Raw genomic sequence first — 20,295 nt, 5'->3', positions numbered from 1 at the left:
TGCAGCTAACTGCCTACTGAAATGTGTGGCTGCGGAATTAAACAACTGGGATTTAGCTTTTCAGATGCCACTTTGCAACTTCGTTATATCTGTGTTTAGCGGAAATGCTGCTAAAAGAAACTGGGAGGTGTGTACACACATTTCCAGTAAGTTAGCGTCAGCACTGAGTGCCCGCAGCCACGCGAGAAATACTTGGTTGAACAAGGGGATTGCAGGCTCTCGCCAAAAAACCTGTGGTTCTCATCTCTGTCTAATTCCTCATACCCCTTCCTCTTTTTGCCACTTCATTTTAAGGCAAAGCATGCCCTTTTACTGTGATAAAAGGCAGTTCCACAATTCATCATAACATCCTTTCTATCACTAGTCTTCCTTTGCTGGAGAAAGAAATACTGTTGCCACAGGAAGCAAAATAATACATGTTGTGAATCACTGAGGAGAGCTGCTATAGGAGGTCACAAAATAAAGCCCCGGTTCTCAGAAGCATGCTTCACAAATACAGATCATGCTACGTGACTTACACGCTTATCAGGCAAAAGTCTCTCAAGTTTCCCATTAAGGTAGGTGGTAGCAGAACAAATGTTTGTATCACTAAATAATAAGTTTATTTTTAAGGTGTTTCAATGCGAATTTAAGTATCAGGGCATGCTGGTAGTTCTAGCATCTTTTAGGTTAATTTATTAATGTTTAGATGTATTTATTGAAAATTAAATCTGAGTGGCCCTCTGCTTTTCAGTGGAGCTTGTGGAAGAATAAGGGCAGTGTCTTAGGAGGAATCACAATAGATGAAGCTCAATAGCTGGAGATTGTTTTTCCCCATGATGGATGGTAATTTGGACTGTAAAGTGGATCTTACACTGTCAGTTTTGCAGATTCTGTACAAGGCCACACATGTTTTAGAACTGCAAGACAGTATTAATCACTATTGTAATATAAAGTTATTACTTCAGGATGAAATTAACATTATAAGTGCGTAAATGTGTATGTCTGTGTATTGGGATAGAAGGATGTATTAGTTTCCTAAGTTCCTAAATTACTTTCTTGAATTTAGCACTTGCATTTTCTAATTTTATTTCTTTTTCACTTTTCAGTAATTAATTTCACTTGTATTTTCTCACTATGGTAATATTGCAAATGGTTTTGGAATAAATGAGCAGTAGAGATTGAACACTTCTACTCATCTCAGATTTCACTGAAGTTTGTTATTAGTCTAAGTTGAGTGTCATCATCTTCCTGATGGGTTTCAGAAAAGGTACTTGCCTTTTAATAAATAGATAAAGAAAAGATGGAAGGAAACAACTAAATTTGGCTACTTTTAACAAAACACAGAAGTATGCATAACATTTGAGGAATACATTCGTCTTCTTCCAGTGATGGCACTGGTAACTCTGAGTGGTAAATATGAGGGCTAATGGCATGCAATTAATAGTAATATGTTTATTTTGCTGTTTAACATATGCTTTATCTATCTTTATAGTATATAGGCTGAACTGGAGAACTCAAACTATGTCAGTGGCCAGCTCATACTGTCACTTAATTGAAGAGATACTCTCAAATAAGAGAGTATATAATAATAAAGGCAGTTATTACATGTTAACCAAACATACGTCTGGTTCTGTATTCATTAGAGTAATAGGTAGGTTGTATTCAAGCAGTTAAAACTGTTACATTCCAAAACAGGAATGAATGTTTGGTAGAAGCAAAGTCTTACCTTAGGATTTTTTCTCATCCTAAGAATGGATAGCAAAATCTTTCCAGCTAAGGGCAGACAATGGTGAGGTTTGTATGTAACAACATTATAAGGTGTCATTTGGAAACCAGATGTGAATACTCTTGTCTGTATTGACAGAAATGGAGAAAGAATCACAGAGTACCACCATAAGGCTCATCAGCATAACAGCGGAGAATATGAATTATCCATATTCTGTCACTTACTGCCTGTCCTCTTTCCCTTCCTTTTTTGGATGACCTTTTTTCACTTTAAGCTGAGAAATGAAATATGATGTACAGAATAAGCTTTAAAATGAAAAAGTAATTTTTAAGATTGTTTCCTCTGCTTCCTGAATCACCGAAATGTTAAATCATGAATGCATTATGTTATGCTAACCCAGAAAGGTAGGTTGCAGTGTGGCAGTTCTGTATTTAGATCTCAGCTAAGATGGAATTTCTGACCAACATTATACAGAAATAAAGAGAGACTGTTTTATGTTTGCCAGGACAATAACCCAAGTGTTTGGGGATTCAGTACCAAAGTTGCTGCTCTAATTGAAAAAAAAAAAAAAAAAAAAAAAGACCTCACCCACTGTTTCTGTGTCCACTATTTAACCCAGTCACAACACTGCTGGAGCAGGAGAGAGAGATTATTTTTCCGTTCCCACTAAATGGAAATTAAAATAAGACAAATAGTACTTTTATAAACCAGCCTTGGTAAGAACTTGACAACTAAATTGGTATAGCTAAATGGAAAAAAATAATCCGAATAATGCATATAGACTTAGATCATTATTAAGTTCAGAGAGGAAGATGTTTGAATTTCAGTGTAAAAACTGCCCAAAAGAAGTACTTATTTCCATACTAATTTGGTGAAGTTGATGAAAGTTGGTAAAAAGATTAATTTTTTTTCCCCTGCTTAATCTATTGCAAAGCAGGAAAACACATAGTTCAATAATAATTAAATAATGGGGGAATTACAGTAATGTTGTATGTGGAAAATGCATCTGGAGGAAAGCAAATGCCATTTCATAAGCTGTCAGTAGATGGCACAAACACTTATATAAAAATTGTGGGCGTTCCTAAGTATTGTTACACAGTAGGATAGAATTACAGGAAGTTTTCTTTTTGTCTTTTCCTGAGTAGATTTTCTGCTTTTTCGGACAGCAGGGATTTCTGGTGAGAAACTTTTCCTTTTATTCATGTTATATAGTTGCTAGTTAGCTAAAACTGTTTTATATTCTGCATCTTATTTGAAAATGAGCCATGTTTTCCATAGAAGGTTATTAGCAAGTGTATGATGTACTTTCAAGTGTATGGGTAAGAAATGAGAGTCAAGTTGCTTATGTTCAGTAAATTTATCCAAAGAAGCTGGCGAAATAGCAGTCTCTTTGTATTAGCACTACACCTATAGTTAAGGGGGTCACAGTGATTTAATGGAAATAGTTTTTCTACAGTTCAGTTTCATCCATGTGAAACATATTTTTTAACATTTGAGTTTTGTATTACACCGATAACTTGTGAAGCACATGCATTAATACTGAACCAAAGAGCTGAACCTGGCGTCAAACAGGCTGGCTGACCTGCTGGGGTGCAGTGGCTTTACATCCCTGGAGTTCCTGAACGTAGAGATGAATTTGAAAATCCTGTTCTTTCTACTTCCTGAGGTAGTAATTATTAAGGAATTAGCATCTCATCTGAGATTCCCCAGCTTGAAGATTACATATGTTTGAAATTCTGTTTTGAGGATGTGAAGCGAGTATGCAGAGGTCTTTTGCTGGTTCTTTGATTGGAGATGAATTCCACGCACAAACGGTGGGTTATATTTGCTCCATTATTTACATTTTTTTCTTTTTGTTGTATGTATTTTGGACTCCATCAAATCTCAGGTGCTGGTGTTTCTTCACTGTTGGAAGATATTCTTGCATTTTGAAATTTTAGTGAAAATGCTCATCTGTATGTTGAATTTCAACAAAGAAGAAAGGAAAAAAATGTTTGGTATGGCAATTTTCATTCTCAGCCAACTCTAATTTAATACCATCATAAAATAGTGTTGGAGGGGTAACCGTTGATCCTTAGGATTGCTTTACTCCACATATCTGCTTTATTCCTTGACTGTGGCACTCTTCAGTGCTATACAGCATGGATCGTCCCTTCTTGCAGTGTATAGCATAGCATGAACAGTAAAGTAAAACTCATCTGGCAATGGAGCACGGATCATTGTTTTTTTCTCCCTTCAGAACATTTCTTGCTTTGTTCCTGACGTCCCTTTTGCCCAGGGGGAAGTTCCTCCAGATAGTTTCAGATCAAAGTTCATTTGATTCAAGAGTTTTTTACCAGCCGGGACTCTGAAGAACAGGGTCAGCTGCTCTTTGAAGGAAGCTGGGCCAGATCGCCTTGTCTCAGTTCTTCTTGTGAGTGATACTGTACTTTGACCAACCTTCCCAGCTTCATTTCTATTCTGTACTTGGATACGCTAGCACAACTTTCTGAAGATAGAATTTGACCTCTCAATTGGATTTTATTGAGGTAGAAATTCACACTTTACTGATTATTCTTTTATTGCCTTTGGTGATGTTAATTACACATATTTTTCCTTTACTTATTTGAAAGAAAATTTGATTAAGCTTGGTAGGAGACTTGGAGGGGAAGGGATGAGTTTTGATATCAGTCAATCAAATTATTGGGGACTAACACATGTTATAACCTAGAACTGAAAAAATAGGCTTTTGGGTTTTATTTAACAAAAGATTACACAGGGACAGAATTTTAAAACTTTGGGGTTTTTTCAAACAAAATCAGCACAGGAAAAAAAAAAAACGGGGCTGTTTGTCTCCTGAAACAGTTTATGAGTTGCTCATACTTCAGGTTGTCTGTGTGTTGTGTTAAATGCTTGATGACAAGAGAGTAATGCCCAGGTCATGCTTTTTCATGATAGGACTGATGCCTCTCCGAATCCATGTAGGCTATTGATCGGCATGACCATATATTAATTCTACTAGACCATCTTCCATAGCCACAAAATCTTTCCCTCCCTGGGCTTTTTGATCCTTAGAACTAGACTCATTGTCCCTCACCATTTCTAGAGAGGTTCTTTGTCAAGTTGCAACTGTGGGGTAATTTGGAAAATGTAGGAAATTTCCTAGGACACCTAGGAAATCCTGCAGTCTTTGGAAGTGTCAAGTGTTTTCTTTCAGGTTTTGGATACCACTGCTTCGTACGTAGTGTCTAGTTATGCTGTGGTTTTCCTGTTAGTACGCTTTTGGACAGATTGGCATTACAATATTCATGAGACAGTACAATTCCTCCTCAAGCTTCTTGGCTTACTGGAAAAATGGACCCCTATGTCTTTGTGCTATAGCAAAGACAAAGGTGATCAGCTTCTCTGACCCTGAGGGGGTGCATGGCTGTGTCCGGGGTCTTTGGGGTGAGAAGAGCAATATCCTTTGGCTTTTCTGACTGAAGAGATTGCTTTTGCACTGGTTCCTGTGAAGGTCCATGGGGCTTTTGGAGCTCTGTCCCCAAATGTGTCTGGACATGGGGTGTAGGGAAAGAGCAGATGGGAGGCTTGTTGTGTTCTCCTTTACTCCTAAATGCATTGATGTCTGCTTGTACCAGTTTTGAATTTTTGAAGATTGTGGAGAAATTTGCATTTCTTAACATCTTTGTGGTTTTTTAACTTACAACTGATTGTATTCCTCCCATTATGAAGGAATTAGTTTCTAGTTAACTGAGAAAATCAGTAATTGGAATTAAATAATGGGGGTGAGGAGGATTGATAAGAACTTAGAACAAGAGTATGTAAAAGTAAAATTTTTATTACATACATTTTGCATTGAATTTTATTTTAGCAATAAAAAGCAATTTCAACAGTTCTACAATTCAGCAAATTGCATGTGTTTTCTTTTCATAGGGCTGGACTCATCACTGAGACATATTGAACAGCAAACAAAGATACGCTTCTATGTTTCTATAAGGAACCAAGATAAACCTGGAAGGCATAATGGGACCCCTTACAAATATCTATGTTTTTGCTAGTGTCTTTACATTCACGCTGTGGAGTAGTATCCAGCCAACTGTGGAGAATGAATTTACTGCAAATTATTCAAGCAGTTTGCTAACTAATGTTCCAAAAAACATTCCAGTCCATACTCATGTATTAGATTTATCACATAATAGGATCTCTGGACTTAGTATCTCAGAATTTATTTTTCTTTCTGACCTTCAAGTATTAAATCTTTCTCATAATCTAATTATGGAGCTTGACTTCAGTGTCTTCATTTTTAATCAAGATTTAGAATACTTAGATTTATCTCATAATAACATTTTGAAAGTTTACTGTCGACCTCTTGCATATCTTAGACATTTAGATCTTTCTTTCAATAAGTTTACTGCCCTGCCCATCTGTCAGGAATTCAGTAACATGTTTCGTCTGGAGTACCTGGGATTAAGTGCCACGATGATACGACGGTCAGACTTCAAGTATATCATACATTTGCAGCTGCACACTGTCTTCCTAACCTTAGAAGACTTTTCTCTGTATGAGCCTCGGAGTCTGACAGCCTTGAATACAAGGAGCCTCCATATCGTTTTTGCAGCAAACCAAAACTTCAGTTTTTCCCTCTTGTATGATGGAATGAGCACTTCAGAAATCTTAAAAATAGTTAACTTAAGATATACCTTGAGCTACAAAGATTTCCCCTCTCCTTCTTCAACGCTTCTGAAGAAAATCAAGACAACAGCTCTGTTGCTTGACACTGTGGACTTACAATGGGCTATCATTTTGCAAATTTTCCTGTTTATTTGGTATTCACCTGTGGAGCATTTTACTGTGAGAAATTTGACTTTTCGGGGACCACTGGGGGAGCTGACTGAGTACGAATTTCTACCCTTATTAAGCTCTCTGGAACAATTAATATCTTTGGGTGGCTCCATGAAAGTGCTAACTTTGGAGCATGTTCATAATAAAGTTTATTATTTCAACCAGGAGATTCTATATAGACAGTTTTCAGAGATGAATATTGCCAGTTTGACAATATATGATGCGTCTATGCCACACATGCTTTGCCCCAATAGAACAAGCTCATTTCAGTATTTAAATTTTTCTCATAATGCCCTGACGGATGAATTGTTCCAGAATTGTGGCACTCTGACAGATCTGAAATTACTTGTTTTGGAGAGGAATAAATTTGAGAGCCTTTCCAAGGTAAGCTTCATGACGAGCCATATGAAATTGCTGAAATATTTGGACATGAGCAACAACTTGCTGAGTCACGATGCAGCTGATGTGCAATGCCAGTGGGCTGAGTCTCTGACAGAGTTGGACCTGTCCTCAAATCAGTTGACGGATTCTGTGTTCAAGTGCTTGCCAGTCAACATCAAAAAACTCAACCTACAAAACAATCAGATCACCAGTGTCGCCAAGGGGATGGCTGAGCTGAAATCCTTGAAAGAGCTGAACCTGGCGTCAAACAGGCTGGCTGACCTGCCGGGGTGCAGTGGCTTTACGTCCCTGGAGTTCCTGAACGTAGAGATGAATTTGATCCTCACCCCATCTGCCGACTTCTTCCAGAGCTGCCCAAGGGTCAGGGAGCTACAGGCCGGGGACAACCCGTTCAAGTGTTCCTGTGAACTTCAAGACTTCATCCGTCTGGAGAGGCAGTCTGGGGGGAAGCTGTTTGGCTGGCCGGCGGCGTACGTGTGCAAGTACCCGGAAGACTTGCGAGGAACGCAGCTGAAGGACTTCCACCTGACTGAACTGGCTTGCAACACGACGCTCTTGCTTGTGACGGCTCTGCTGCTGACACTGGTGCTGGTGGCTGTCGTGGCCTTCCTGTGCATCTACCTGGATGTGCCGTGGTACGTGCGGATGACGTGGCAGTGGACGCAGACGAAGCGGAGAGCTTGGCACAACCACCCCGAAGAGCAGGAGACCATTCTGCAGTTTCATGCGTTCATTTCCTACAGCGAGCATGATTCGTTGTGGGTGAAGAATGAGCTGATCCCGAACCTGGAGAAGGGGGAGGGCTGCATACAACTGTGCCAGCACGAAAGAAACTTTATTCCCGGCAAGAGCATTGTGGAGAACATCATTAACTGCATTGAGAAGAGCTACAAGTCGATCTTTGTGTTGTCTCCCAACTTTGTGCAGAGCGAGTGGTGTCACTATGAGCTGTACTTTGCCCATCACAAATTATTCAGTGAGAATTCCAACAGCTTAATCCTCATTTTACTGGAGCCGATCCCTCCGTATATTATCCCTGCGAGGTATCACAAGCTGAAGGCTCTCATGGCAAAGCGAACGTACCTGGAGTGGCCGAAGGAGAGGAGCAAGCGTGCCCTTTTCTGGGCCAACCTGAGGGCAGCTATTAGCATTAACCTGCCAATGGTTGATGGAAAGACGTGTGGGGAAACAGATTAAGAATCTTTCTAATGGAGTTTCTTCTGTTTTTTCTTGGTGAAGCAATAAATACTTTATGATTTCCATTGGTTGTCAATGTGTTTAACTTTTTGTTACAGAACCTTGTTTCTACATAGTTGTCTATGCTCCCTCCTAAGTGTAGGCAAAATTCAACTCACCTTACTGGAATTCTCTTGAGGTTGATACAGAGATAGCAAATCTCAAATGAGTTTGGATGTGGATTTTGAAATACAGCTTGAAATACTGTAGTGAATTTTTCTCAGCAGAATAAAATATGGAGTAGCTGGTATAGTCATGTGGAAGAGTGCTTGAGTTGCTGGAGAATTTGCAGAGCTGCATTAATCACAAGGCTTAGGCAGCTTGGTCACAGGACCTCTTTTGCTAAAATTAATTTGCAAGAAAGAAAATTACGCATCCTGAAACGATGTCTAGAAGTCCAGAGCTTGAGATGATTCCTGGGTAGTGTTTTCTCAGATTCAGTGAAGCTTAAAAGGATAGGACCCAGATACAGGACTCTGTGAACATCCAGCACAGGTGGACAAAAGTGGCCATGCCACAAAAGAGGACTGAGTGAGGAAGAAAGGTTTTGGGCTAAAAAGCCCCCCCCCCCCCCCAAAAAAAAAAAAAAAAAAAAAAAAAGAAAAGAATAGAAAAGGAAAAAAAAAAGAAAAGAAAAATAAAAAGGAAGGATGAGCTACTTCACCTTTCGGGGCTCATAGTTTGGCACTGCTGCGAGGGAGAAGCAGTGAATTGACAATCAGAGCTCTAATTCCCACCCTCTGATAGAGTCCTGGTACCATTTTGATCCTGAGAGATATCCTGACCAAAGGGACTGAGAGGGTATCTGCAGTAGTATAACTGCCTTCATCATCATTAGCTATGTCTTGAGAAACTCTTGACTTCTCTACATCCTGCTTTTATTTAGCTTTTTCTTTTTTTAGCTTTTTACTTTTTTCTTCTCACCCATATATCTGACTTTATGCTTATCATTAAAAGAATCTGTCCTTTTCAGCCAAAACAGTATCTTTCACAGCACAGCTACGAGTTCTGATCAGACAGGCAATAACCAGTCAGAGGCTGAAGAAATTTGCCAGGTCTTGGGACAGCAGGTAAGACCCTCTATTCATGGAGTCAGAAAGACAAGCTACATTTACAGTATTTGCTGTCCTTTATAGAAATACAGCAGACCCCGTTACCTGTACTTGTGCTGTTTTGCCTTCAAGAAAACATGGCTGGGCTCCGACAAACATTCACAACTGCTAAAAATGATCACAGCAAACTTCCTCTTTGCTCCCAGAAGGGCAGGTGTTTGCCACCTGGAACACCAGACTTAAATGACCAGCAAGCAGGAAGTTTTGTGCTGGTTTTGGCTGGGATAGAGTTAATTTTCTTTATAGTAGCTAATATGGGGCTATGTTTTGGATTTGTGCTGAAAACGGTGTTGATAATACAGAGATGTTTTCATTGTTGCTGAGCAGTGCTTGTACTAAATCAAGGACTTTTCAGCTTCCCATGCTTTGCCAGGTGCACAAGAAGTTGGGAGAGGACACAGCTGGGACAGCTGACCCCAGCTGACCAAAGGGCTATTCCATGCCATATGGCGTCATGCTCAGTATATAAAGCTGGGGAAGAAGAAGGAAGGGAGGACATTTGGAGTTATGGCGTTTGTCTTCCCAAGTAACCACTACGCGTGATGGAGCCCTGCTTTCCTGGAGATGGCTGAACACCTGCCTGCCCATGGGAAGGAGTGAATGAATTCCTTGCTTTGCTTTGCTTGCACACGCAGCTTTTGCTTTCCCTATTAAACTGTCTTTACCTCAACCCACGAGTTTTCTAACTTTTACTCTTCCGATTCTCTCCCGCATCCCACCAGGGGGGAGTGAGCGAGCGGCTGTGTGGGGATTAGTTGCCGGCTGGGGTTAAACCACAACACTTTCAAAAATGCGTTTCAACATGGAGACGAGAGAAGGGATGTTAAGATGAAATCCTCATTTAGTATAGAATGTTTGCATTTTATCTCATTCTTGTCTTCCATTATTATGAACAAAAGATTTTAATTTTGATTTTTTTTTTGCCTGACGTCTAAGCAGGCTGAGGTCTCTTGACTTGAAGTCTTGAACTGTGAGTATCTGTTTAGTGATTTGTAGGAAAAAGGTCAAATTTAACACCTTTAGCTCTCTCATCCCATTTAGCCTCAAAATTAATATAACATACCTATTACCAAATCGCAGGCATTTCATTCCGGACTGCGGAAAGAAATGTTTTCTGTGCTTCCTCCTTCCTCTCCAACTAATGCTTCAGTGTATGACTCATTTAACCCTTAGAAAACTGCAGATGGACAGACTTAACTTGACTTGCCTATCCCTTTCACACAACCAGGGACAGCTGGGTTGTTACATGGTGGCTTGCTTGAAAATTTTCTTTGAAAGCCTCAGAGTTGTAGGTCAGCAGCCCTTGAAACTTCTGTAATACAGTTAATGTCCCCTGTTGTGTGTGAAGCTTTCAGAACTCGTGTGGCTTCTTCTGTTGGCTGGAGGACAGAGAAACCCCCTGAAAGTCAGAGTGCACCGGGAATCCTTCCTGATACTTAGGTGGGAGCACATAGCTGTTGCCAGAAATTAATTATTTCTTTCAGGAGTGGAAGGTTTTAGCAGGGGTTTGCTTGCTGCTTTGGAAAGAACTTGGGAACTACGTGACCTCTGGCAATGTAGCTGATGTGATCAATAAGCAGAAACATAGAATTACAGGTTTCTGGTATATGTCCAAAATCCTTTTGTGAATAATGTTGGAAAGGGAGGCTTGTAATGAGCATGGGGAGCAATTAAAACTTGTACTTTGGAACTGGAAGCCCACATACTATTAGATTTTTGTCTGTGCTATGTGCCAGATAATTGACAAAACAGGTACACATGCAGGTACGCATGCACAATACTGCATCTAGTTTCTCTGATTCTACAGGAGAGAATGAGTTTCTCAATCAATGCATATCAGAATATTTCAAACAATTATTTTAGCCTCCACCATACTCTGAACACTTTCTATAAAAGCAGTTTTAGTCCAAAAAGAAATTTCTCCTGTACGTGGGCCCATGTGTTAGTCTCACAGCCCGTGTCAGCCACTTTACCTGCACATTTTGGAAAGTAGCTACCCTTTTCTGTGCACCCTGGTGATGTGAGTCTGCGACTGGCTCTGCACTGAAAGCTGTAACTGCTAATGCACTCCAGGTATCAGGAAAAGGGAGTATGTAAATATATTCTGATGTCAGATACCGTATCAGAGGAGATTCCTGGCATTTGACTAGTCATCTTGGTGACTAGCAGGAATGCTATTTTTACATACATAATAATATCAACATACAAAACTGATAACATGGGGGTCAAACACCCTCCAAAACCTAGGAAATGTGCAGAATGAAGTGAAAGTGTAAATGTTTTTATGTATATTTAAGTAGTGTGTAGTATAAAGGAAACTGAACTGCAACAGACTGGGAGTCCTGATGTGATGTGGGTTGCCCTGCTGAGAGCTCAGCTCTTTTTTAGCTTTGGAAATGTTACAAAGCATCGGCACTGAAGCTCAACTGCAGAGGGTTAGAGCAGGGAAGGGCGCTCGAGAGAAAAGAATGGGACTCTGGGAAATGAGGCATTCTGCTGAGGGGAAGGTTCAAAACCTCTGGAAAACCCATGTTTTTACTCAGGGCTTCAGTTTGGCTGGTTTTTTTTTCAGAAACATATACTGAGATTGACTATAATGCTTATCTGCAGTGACTGTTCGGTCAAGAGGAAGCAGTATTGAAAGACCAATAAATGAGAACGTTCTGTATTCTGCAAGGTGGCTCTGTGTTACCAGTTTGATTTCCACAGCTTTGATCCTCGTGTCTATTTATGCCCAAGCAAAATAGGCTTGGGCATAAATGCGATATGATCTCTGCTCATTTTGGCTTGTGGTGGCATTTAGCTCTTGTTTCACCTACTTGACACAGAGGGTTAAGTTGTGACAATGAGAGCTGCAGTTGAAGATAAGGTCCTCGATATGACCAAACACTGGCTTTGCAACCTTTAATAATTGTATAATTTTATTAACTTTTCATGAATGCTTGGATGAGTCCATCTGCTCTGGCTATGTTTTAACTTGGTATTTCGCACGTGTAAGTTCCTTTCTGCAGTTCCAGTTGGAGAGCTTCTTCACACCTTTGGGCATTGTGCTGGTCCCGAATAGCTTCTGGTACCCAACCAAGTGTAGCTGCGGTTCCTCTCTGGGTATGTAATCACAACATACGGGCAGAAGTGTGAAATGTACCTTGAGGAAAGGCTGTTTGTGAAGATAGGTTCTCACTGATAGAATCAGCTGCAAAAAACCCCAGCAATATAAACTTCAGAAATGGAACAAGGCATCTGCATGAGTGTACACACATGCTGACTGTGGAAAAGATGGTATTTAGCTGGTACATTTCAGGATGCGTGAGCAGAAATACACTGCTTTTTAGTTTTTGCGTATCATGCAAAACGACTTAATCAGTAAACTGAAACCAGCCCCAAACACTGCTTTGCTGGATTGGTTAGTAAAAATAACATTATGCAATGTTCCTAATGATTTAACAGAGGTATTCAGGAGTATCAGTTTTAACTAGTTGCAAATTTTTCTTTATGGCAAACCGTTTATTTTAATCTATTTTAAAGTCTCATAAAGAAGGGTGGTAAGGAAATTAAACATACTACAACTTAAGGTGTAGATGCTTTTGCTTTTTACAGCTCTGTGTGTACTGGAGTCAGTTCTGACAAAAGCTGATGGTGTATTTGATTTTGTCCATGCAGCAAAGCTTTTTCATGGATTATATTGGAAGTGAAACTGCCAGTGGTTTGCGTAACTTAGTTCTCAATTTGACTGTGATATTATTGTTCTGTCAACAAGTGCCTGAGCCTATTCATTTTCATGGATTAATGCCCAGCAACGGGAACTTCTCCTTTAACTTGAAAACAAGACAGTATCAGCTGTATCAGACTCTTGCTGCTTATCCCCGGTCTTGTCTTGAGTCACAGATGTCTCAGAGTTTTCTGTAATGTATTATGCAGGTTCACTGCACTGAGGAAAGCAGAATGGTTTCAGTTCAGTTTCAGTTCAAACTATCTTACTCATCAATCTCAAACTGAAAAACAGACATTTTCTTTCAGCAAAGCAAAGGGTTAAATTCTTCTTTACAAAATTAAAAAGGTAATTGCAAAAGAAAAGTTTAAAAAGGAATCTAATGCAAGCTTGAAATATAGCTGGCACTGCTATCTAGAATAAATTTTCATACTTCTCGGCTTTCTTTAGCTGAATCCCTTCTTGCCTTCAGCTCTCCTCCAAGGTGCTGTTTTATGGGGTGGAGTAAGCTCTAGACTGACTCCAGACTAGGCCAAGGTGCCCCCTCTCCCCCTAGTTTGCTCATACCTGAAGAATTCATTACATACTTCATGAATTTAATCTTTACATTCATTAAGATTAAACAAATCTTCATTCATTTACTCAGCTTGGCTTCTTTCTTCCTCACTAATTAATCTTACTGACGCATGTTGTATTAGTTCGGAGGCTTATGGGAGTGAGGTGTTGGGTTTGGTTATTTCCATCTGCCTTTGCAATGCACTCACTCCCTGCTCTGTTGATTTGTTCGGTAGGCTCATGTCCCTGTTCAGGACATTAACTGAATGGCTGCTTCATTGGATTCCTCCATCCCCAGATTGCCCTGTATCGCTGTGTTTTTCATGGCTTCTTTACAGCTTTCATATCATAGCGAATATTCTCTATAGTTCATTTTTTATGATTTTTTAAAGAAAGCTACAATGCGGGGCATCCCTGATAACCATCCAAGGCATCTCTAGTGTAAAGATGACTGACCTGTAAAGGTTTTGAACTGTGCCAGTTTGCCCCTGTTACTAGCTTTTGAGGTCTAAGCTTTTGCCATCTGCCAATGCGCTACATTAAGTAGTCTGCTTGCTGAGGAAAATAACTCAGCAAGAGGTTTTGATATGAAGAAAAGTTGGTGGTGGGGGTTCTGCTTCCTCTTTTCTGTGTGTGTAAAAGAGGAGATGCAGTTGATGAATTTCTAGAACATCTGTGTAACCATCAGAAGCAGACATGAAATTAGAAATGCAGAATTATTTAAACAGTCTTGCCTTGGTGAATATTGTGTACTGCAGAGAGGTTTATTTCCTCCTAAACTGTACAGTTATGTAAATATTACAGAAGTAAACGTATTTCAAGTCTGGACTGTTAAAAGTTTACTTTCATTTTGCTCTTAATACCTGCATTGTGAGGAAATTTGATTAATTATTAGAATTATATAGCCTATATAAGAAAATCCTGTTCTTTCTACTTCCTGAGGTAGTAATTATTAAGGAATTAGCATCTCATCTGAGATTCCCCAGCTTGAAGATTACATATGTTTGAAATCCTGTTTTGAGGATGTGAAGCGAGTATGCAGAGGTCTTTTGCTGGTTCTTTGATTGGAGATGAATTCCACGCACAAACGGTGGGTTATATTTGCTCCATTATTTACATTTTTTTTCTTTTTGTTGTATGTATTTTGGACTCCATCAAATCTCAGGTGCTGGTGTTTCTTCACTGTTGGAAGATATTCTTGCATTTTGAAATTTTAGTGAAAATGCTCATCTGTATGTTGAATTTCAACAAAGAAGAAAGGAAAAAAATGTTTGGTATGGCAATTTTCATTCTCAGCCAACTCTAATTTAATACCATCATAAAATAGTGTTGGAGGGGTAACCGTTGATCCTTAAGATTGCTTTACTCCACATATCTGCTTTATTCCTTGACTGTGGCACTCTTCAGTGCTATACAGCATGGATCGTCCCTTCTTGCAGTGTATAGCATAGCATGAACAGTAAAGTAAAACTCATCTGGCAATGGAGCACGGATCATTGTTTTTTTCTCCCTTCAGAACATTTCTTGCTTTGTTCCTGACGTCCCTTTTGCCCAGGGGGAAGTTCCTCCAGATAGTTTCAGATCAAAGTTCATTTGATTCAAGAGCTTTTTACCAGCCGGGACTCTGAAGAACAGGGTCAGCTGCTCTTTGAAGGAAGCTGGGCCAGATCGCCTTGTCTCAGTTCTTCTTGTGAGTGATACTGTACTTTGACCAACCTTCCCAGCTTCATTTCTATTCTGTACTTGGGTACGCTAGCACAACTTTCTGAAGATAGAATTTGACCTCTCAATTGGATTTTATTGAGGTAGAAATTCACACTTTACTGATTATTCTTTTATTGCCTTTGGTGATGTTAATTACACATATTTTTCCTTTACTTATTTGAAAGAAAATTTGATTAAGCTTGGTAGGAGACTTGGAGGGGAAGGGATGAGTTTTGATATCAGTCAATCAAATTATTGGGGACTAACACATGTTATAACCTAGAACTGAAAAAATAGGCTTTTGGGTTTTATTTAACAAAAGATTACACAGGGACAGAATTTTAAAACTTTGGGGTTTTTTCAAACAAAATCAGCACAGGAAAAAAAAAAAACGGGGCTGTTTGTCTCCTGAAACAGTTTATGAGTTGCTCATACTTCAGGTTGTCTGTGTGTTGTGTTAAATGCTTGATGACAAGAGAGTAATGCCCAGGTCATGCTTTTTCATGATAGGACTGATGCCTCTCCGAATCCATGTAGGCTATTGATCGGCATGACCATATATTAATTCTACTAGACCATCTTCCATAGCCACAAAATCTTTCCCTCCCTGGGCTTTTTGATCCTTAGAACTAGACTCATTGTCCCTCACCATTTCTAGAGAGGTTCTTTGTCAAGTTGCAACTGTGGGGTAATTTGGAAAATGTAGGAAATTTCCTAGGACACCTAGGAAATCCTGCAGTCTTTGGAAGTGTCAAGTGTTTTCTTTCAGGTTTTGGATACCACTGCTTCGTACGTAGTGTCTAGTTATGCTGTGGTTTTCCTGTTAGTACGCTTTTGGACAGATTGGCATTACAATATTCATGAGACAGTACAATTCCTCCTCAAGCTTCTTGGCTTACTGGAAAAATGGACCCCTATGTCTTTGTGCTATAGCAAAGACAAAGGTGATCAGCTTCTCTGACCCTGAGGGGTGCATGGCTGTGTCCGGGGTCTTTGGGGTGAGAAGAGCAATATCCTTTGGCTTTTCTGACTGAAGAGATTGCTTTTGCACTGGTTCCTGTGAAGGTCCATGGGGCTTTTGGAGCTCTGTCCCCAAATGTGTCTGGACATGGGGTGTAGGGAAAGAGCAGATGGGAGGCTTGTTGTGTTCTCCTTTACTCCTAAATGCATTGATGTCTGCTTGTACCAGTTTTGAATTTTTGAAGATTGTGGAGAAATTTGCATTTCTTAACATCTTTGTGGTTTTTTAACTTACAACTGATTGTATTCCTCCCATTATGAAGGAATTAGTTTCTAGTTAACTGAGAAAATCAGTAATTGGAATTAAATAATGGGGGTGAGGAGGATTGATAAGAACTTAGAACAAGAGTATGTAAAAGTAAAATTTTTATTACATACATTTTGCATTGAATTTTATTTTAGCAATAAAAAGCAATTTCAACAGTTCTACAATTCAGCAAATTGCATGTGTTTTCTTTTCATAGGGCTGGACTCATCACTGAGACATATTGAACAGCAAACAAAGATACGCTTCTATGTTTCTATAAGGAACCAAGATAAACCTGGAAGGCATAATGGGACCCCTTACAAATATCTATGTTTTTGCTAGTGTCTTTACATTCACGCTGTGGAGTAGTATCCAGCCAACTGTGGAGAATGAATTTACTGCAAATTATTCAAGCAGTTTGCTAACTAATGTTCCAAAAAACATTCCAGTCCATACTCATGTATTAGATTTATCACATAATAGGATCTCTGGACTTAGTATCTCAGAATTTATTTTTCTTTCTGACCTTCAAGTATTAAATCTTTCTCATAATCTAATTATGGAGCTTGACTTCAGTGTCTTCATTTTTAATCAAGATTTAGAATACTTAGATTTATCTCATAATAACATTTTGAAAGTTTACTGTCGACCTCTTGCATATCTTAGACATTTAGATCTTTCTTTCAATAAGTTTACTGCCCTGCCCATCTGTCAGGAATTCAGTAACATGTTTCGTCTGGAGTACCTGGGATTAAGTGCCACGATGATACGACGGTCAGACTTCAGGTATATCATACATTTGCAGCTGCACACTGTCTTCCTAACCTTAGAAGACTTTTCTCTGTATGAGCCTCGGAGTCTGACAGCCTTGAATACAAGGAGCCTCCATATCGTTTTTGCAGCAAACCAAAACTTCAGTTTTTCCCTCTTGTATGATGGAATGAGCACTTCAGAAATCTTAAAAATAGTTAACTTAAGATATACCTTGAGCTACAAAGATTTCCCCTCTCCTTCTTTAACACTTCTGAAGAAAATCAAGACAACAGCTCTGTTGCTTGACACTGTGGACTTACAATGGGCTATCATTTTGCAAATTTTCCTGTTTATTTGGTATTCACCTGTGGAGCATTTTACTGTGAGAAATTTGACTTTTCGGGGACCACTGGGGGAGCTGACTGAGTACGAATTTCTACCCTTATTAAGCTCTCTGGAACAATTAATATCTTTGGGTGGCTCCATGAAAGTGCTAACTTTGGAGCATGTTCATAATAAAGTTTATTATTTCAACCAGGAGATTCTATATAGACAGTTTTCAGAGATGAATATTGCCAGTTTGACAATATATGATGCATCTATGCCACACATGCTTTGCCCCAATAGAACAAGCTCATTTCAGTATTTAAATTTTTCTCATAATGCCCTGACGGATGAATTGTTTCAGAATTGTGGCACTCTGACAGATCTGAAATTACTTGTTTTGGAGAGGAATAAATTTGAGAGCCTTTCCAAGGTAAGCTTCATGACGAGCCATATGAAATTGCTGAAATATTTGGACATGAGCAACAACTTGCTGAGTCACGATGCAGCTGATGTGCAATGCCAGTGGGCTGAGTCTCTGACAGAGTTGGACCTGTCCTCAAATCAGTTGACGGATTCTGTGTTCAAGTGCTTGCCAGTCAACATCAAAAAACTCAACCTACAAAACAATCAGATCACCAGTGTCGCCAAGGGGATGGCTGAGCTGAAATCCTTGAAAGAGCTGAACCTGGCGTCAAACAGGCTGGCTGACCTGCCGGGGTGCAGTGGCTTTACGTCCCTGGAGTTCCTGAACGTAGAGATGAATTTGATCCTCACCCCATCTGCCGACTTCTTCCAGAGCTGCCCAAGGGTCAGGGAGCTACAGGCCGGGGACAACCCGTTCAAGTGTTCCTGTGAACTTCAAGACTTCATCCGTCTGGAGAGGCAGTCTGGGGGAAGCTGTTTGGCTGGCCGGCGGCGTACGTGTGCAAGTACCCGGAAGACTTGCGAGGAACGCAGCTGAAGGACTTCCACCTGACTGAACTGGCTTGCAACACGACGCTCTTGCTTGTGACGGCTCTGCTGCTGACACTGGTGCTGGTGGCTGTCGTGGCCTTCCTGTGCATCTACCTGGATGTGCCGTGGTACGTGCGGATGACGTGGCAGTGGACGCAGACGAAGCGGAGAGCTTGGCACAACCACCCCGAAGAGCAGGAGACCATTCTGCAGTTTCATGCGTTCATTTCCTACAGCGAGCATGATTCGTTGTGGGTGAAGAATGAGCTGATCCCGAACCTGGAGAAGGGGGAGGGCTGCATACAACTGTGCCAGCACGAAAGAAACTTTATTCCCGGCAAGAGCATTGTGGAGAACATCATTAACTGCATTGAGAAGAGCTACAAGTCGATCTTTGTGTTGTCTCCCAACTTTGTGCAGAGCGAGTGGTGTCACTATGAGCTGTACTTTGCCCATCACAAATTATTCAGTGAGAATTCCAACAGCTTAATCCTCATTTTACTGGAGCCGATCCCTCCGTATATTATCCCTGCGAGGTATCACAAGCTGAAGGCTCTCATGGCAAAGCGAACGTACCTGGAGTGGCCGAAGGAGAGGAGCAAGCGTGCCCTTTTCTGGGCCAACCTGAGGGCAGCTATTAGCATTAACCTGCCAATATCCTTTGAAGCAAATGAGGAGCAGAGTGATGTTACTTCTACTAGTAGTGTAAGTCAGTATGTGAATATCTGACTTGAGTGTCTTGCATTAAATTGTGTTAATCAAATTTTTATCATTTTTTACAGTATTCCTTGTTTATAGCAAAATGTAATTGTGATACATACAGAAATTGCTATTGCTTCTTCTAGTCATGAAAGTAGTCAGAAGTCTTCTGTATTTGCCCATCATCAACAAAGGGAAGGAGAGAGAAATTTTCATAGTGATTACACTGATTTTTGTAGACTTGTGTTGCCTTTATTTTGGACTTTTCCCACTCATTCTAGCCATATTCGAAATTAACAAAAGTAGTGGTTGGTTCAATGTCATCAGGACTGTCAAGGCATGCATTTAATCCTTGTTTTGACGTGAATGTTGTGTGATTAAGGTGGAAGGGATCTGCTTCCTTGGGCTTAACTAAATAATACAAAGAAAATAAAACTCTTGTTTAAATCCTTTCCTGTACATTGCTATAGTAGATGTCAAGGGTACAGTATTTGTACATCTTCAGACCTCACTGGGCCTTCTTATGAGTCTGTTTTCCCTTCCTGGAAGTCTTTCCCTTCATCACAGACGGAGACTTTTCTGGGTAAGAGCTGAAAGTTGCAGCCATTAATGCCTGTTTAATATTCTTCTTCCTTCGCTGTACTGAACATTCCCACTTGCCTAGATTTACCTACCAAGTCCTGATTTCATAGAATTTGCTATTCGTTATCTTCAAAATAATAGTTAATATCTGATCTTATGACATTTTTATAGTATTATAATATTGCTGCTTTCTGCTATGATCATATCAAGCTATATTGGGTTGCTTGTTTTTCCTGTTTTCTAAAACGTACTTATATATTTCAATAAAATATTTTTCTTATATGAACTCTTTCAGCTGTAAGAGGGCAAAGAAAAACTACATGCCTCAATCTATTACCGTTCCATTACAAAAATTTCCCTCAGTTGTGCCAATGTAATTCTGTTAAATTATAAAATATATTTTATTGCTATCTCTCTGCAGCAGCTAATAAGTAACGTGCATTATAATGTAGTCTTATAGGTATTT

The 20,295-nt window shown here is 39.8% G+C and overlaps 2 protein-coding genes across 7 annotated transcripts; both read left to right on the top strand.

The window, feature by feature from the left end:
- The first annotated feature begins 364 nt into the window (after positions 1-364).
- LOC140651604 (toll-like receptor 1) lies at positions 365-8,193 on the top strand. Of its 6 annotated transcripts, none has more exons than XM_072861248.1 (4): positions 365-557; positions 3,597-3,705; positions 3,948-4,121; positions 5,621-8,193. In XM_072861248.1, exon 4 carries the CDS (start codon positions 5,711-5,713, stop codon positions 8,126-8,128), a length of 2,418 nt encoding a protein of 805 aa, XP_072717349.1. In that variant the 5' UTR covers positions 365-557; positions 3,597-3,705; positions 3,948-4,121; positions 5,621-5,710; the 3' UTR covers positions 8,129-8,193. The 6 variants fall into 6 exon arrangements, with proteins under 6 accessions (XP_072717349.1, XP_072717352.1, XP_072717354.1 ...); XM_072861249.1 differs by lacking the exon at positions 365-557 and adding an exon at positions 588-2,886; XM_072861251.1 differs by lacking the exon at positions 3,948-4,121.
- Positions 8,194-14,658: 6,465 nt separating this feature from the next.
- Positions 14,659-19,292, top strand: LOC140652152 (toll-like receptor 1). Its single transcript, XM_072862512.1, is given in 4 exon segments — positions 14,659-14,817; positions 15,060-15,233; positions 16,732-18,484; positions 18,487-19,292. Coding segments are annotated over 2 exon segments (2,454 nt in total). The 5' UTR covers positions 14,659-14,817; positions 15,060-15,233; positions 16,732-16,821; the 3' UTR covers positions 19,278-19,292.
- The last annotated feature ends 1,003 nt before the right edge of the window (positions 19,293-20,295 follow it).

Source organism: Ciconia boyciana, chromosome 5 (assembly GCF_034638445.1).
Source record: "Ciconia boyciana chromosome 5, ASM3463844v1, whole genome shotgun sequence".
In the NCBI taxonomy this organism is placed as follows: domain Eukaryota; kingdom Metazoa; phylum Chordata; class Aves; order Ciconiiformes; family Ciconiidae; genus Ciconia; species Ciconia boyciana.
Note: the sequence above shows the minus strand (reverse complement) of the source record. Positions and strands in the feature narration are given on the sequence as shown.

What these genes read in the sequence shown, in the direction of transcription:
- LOC140651604 (XM_072861251.1), top strand. Translation starts at nt 5,711, where the DNA reads ATGGGACCCCTTACAAATATCTATGTTTTTGCTAGTGTCTTTACATTC.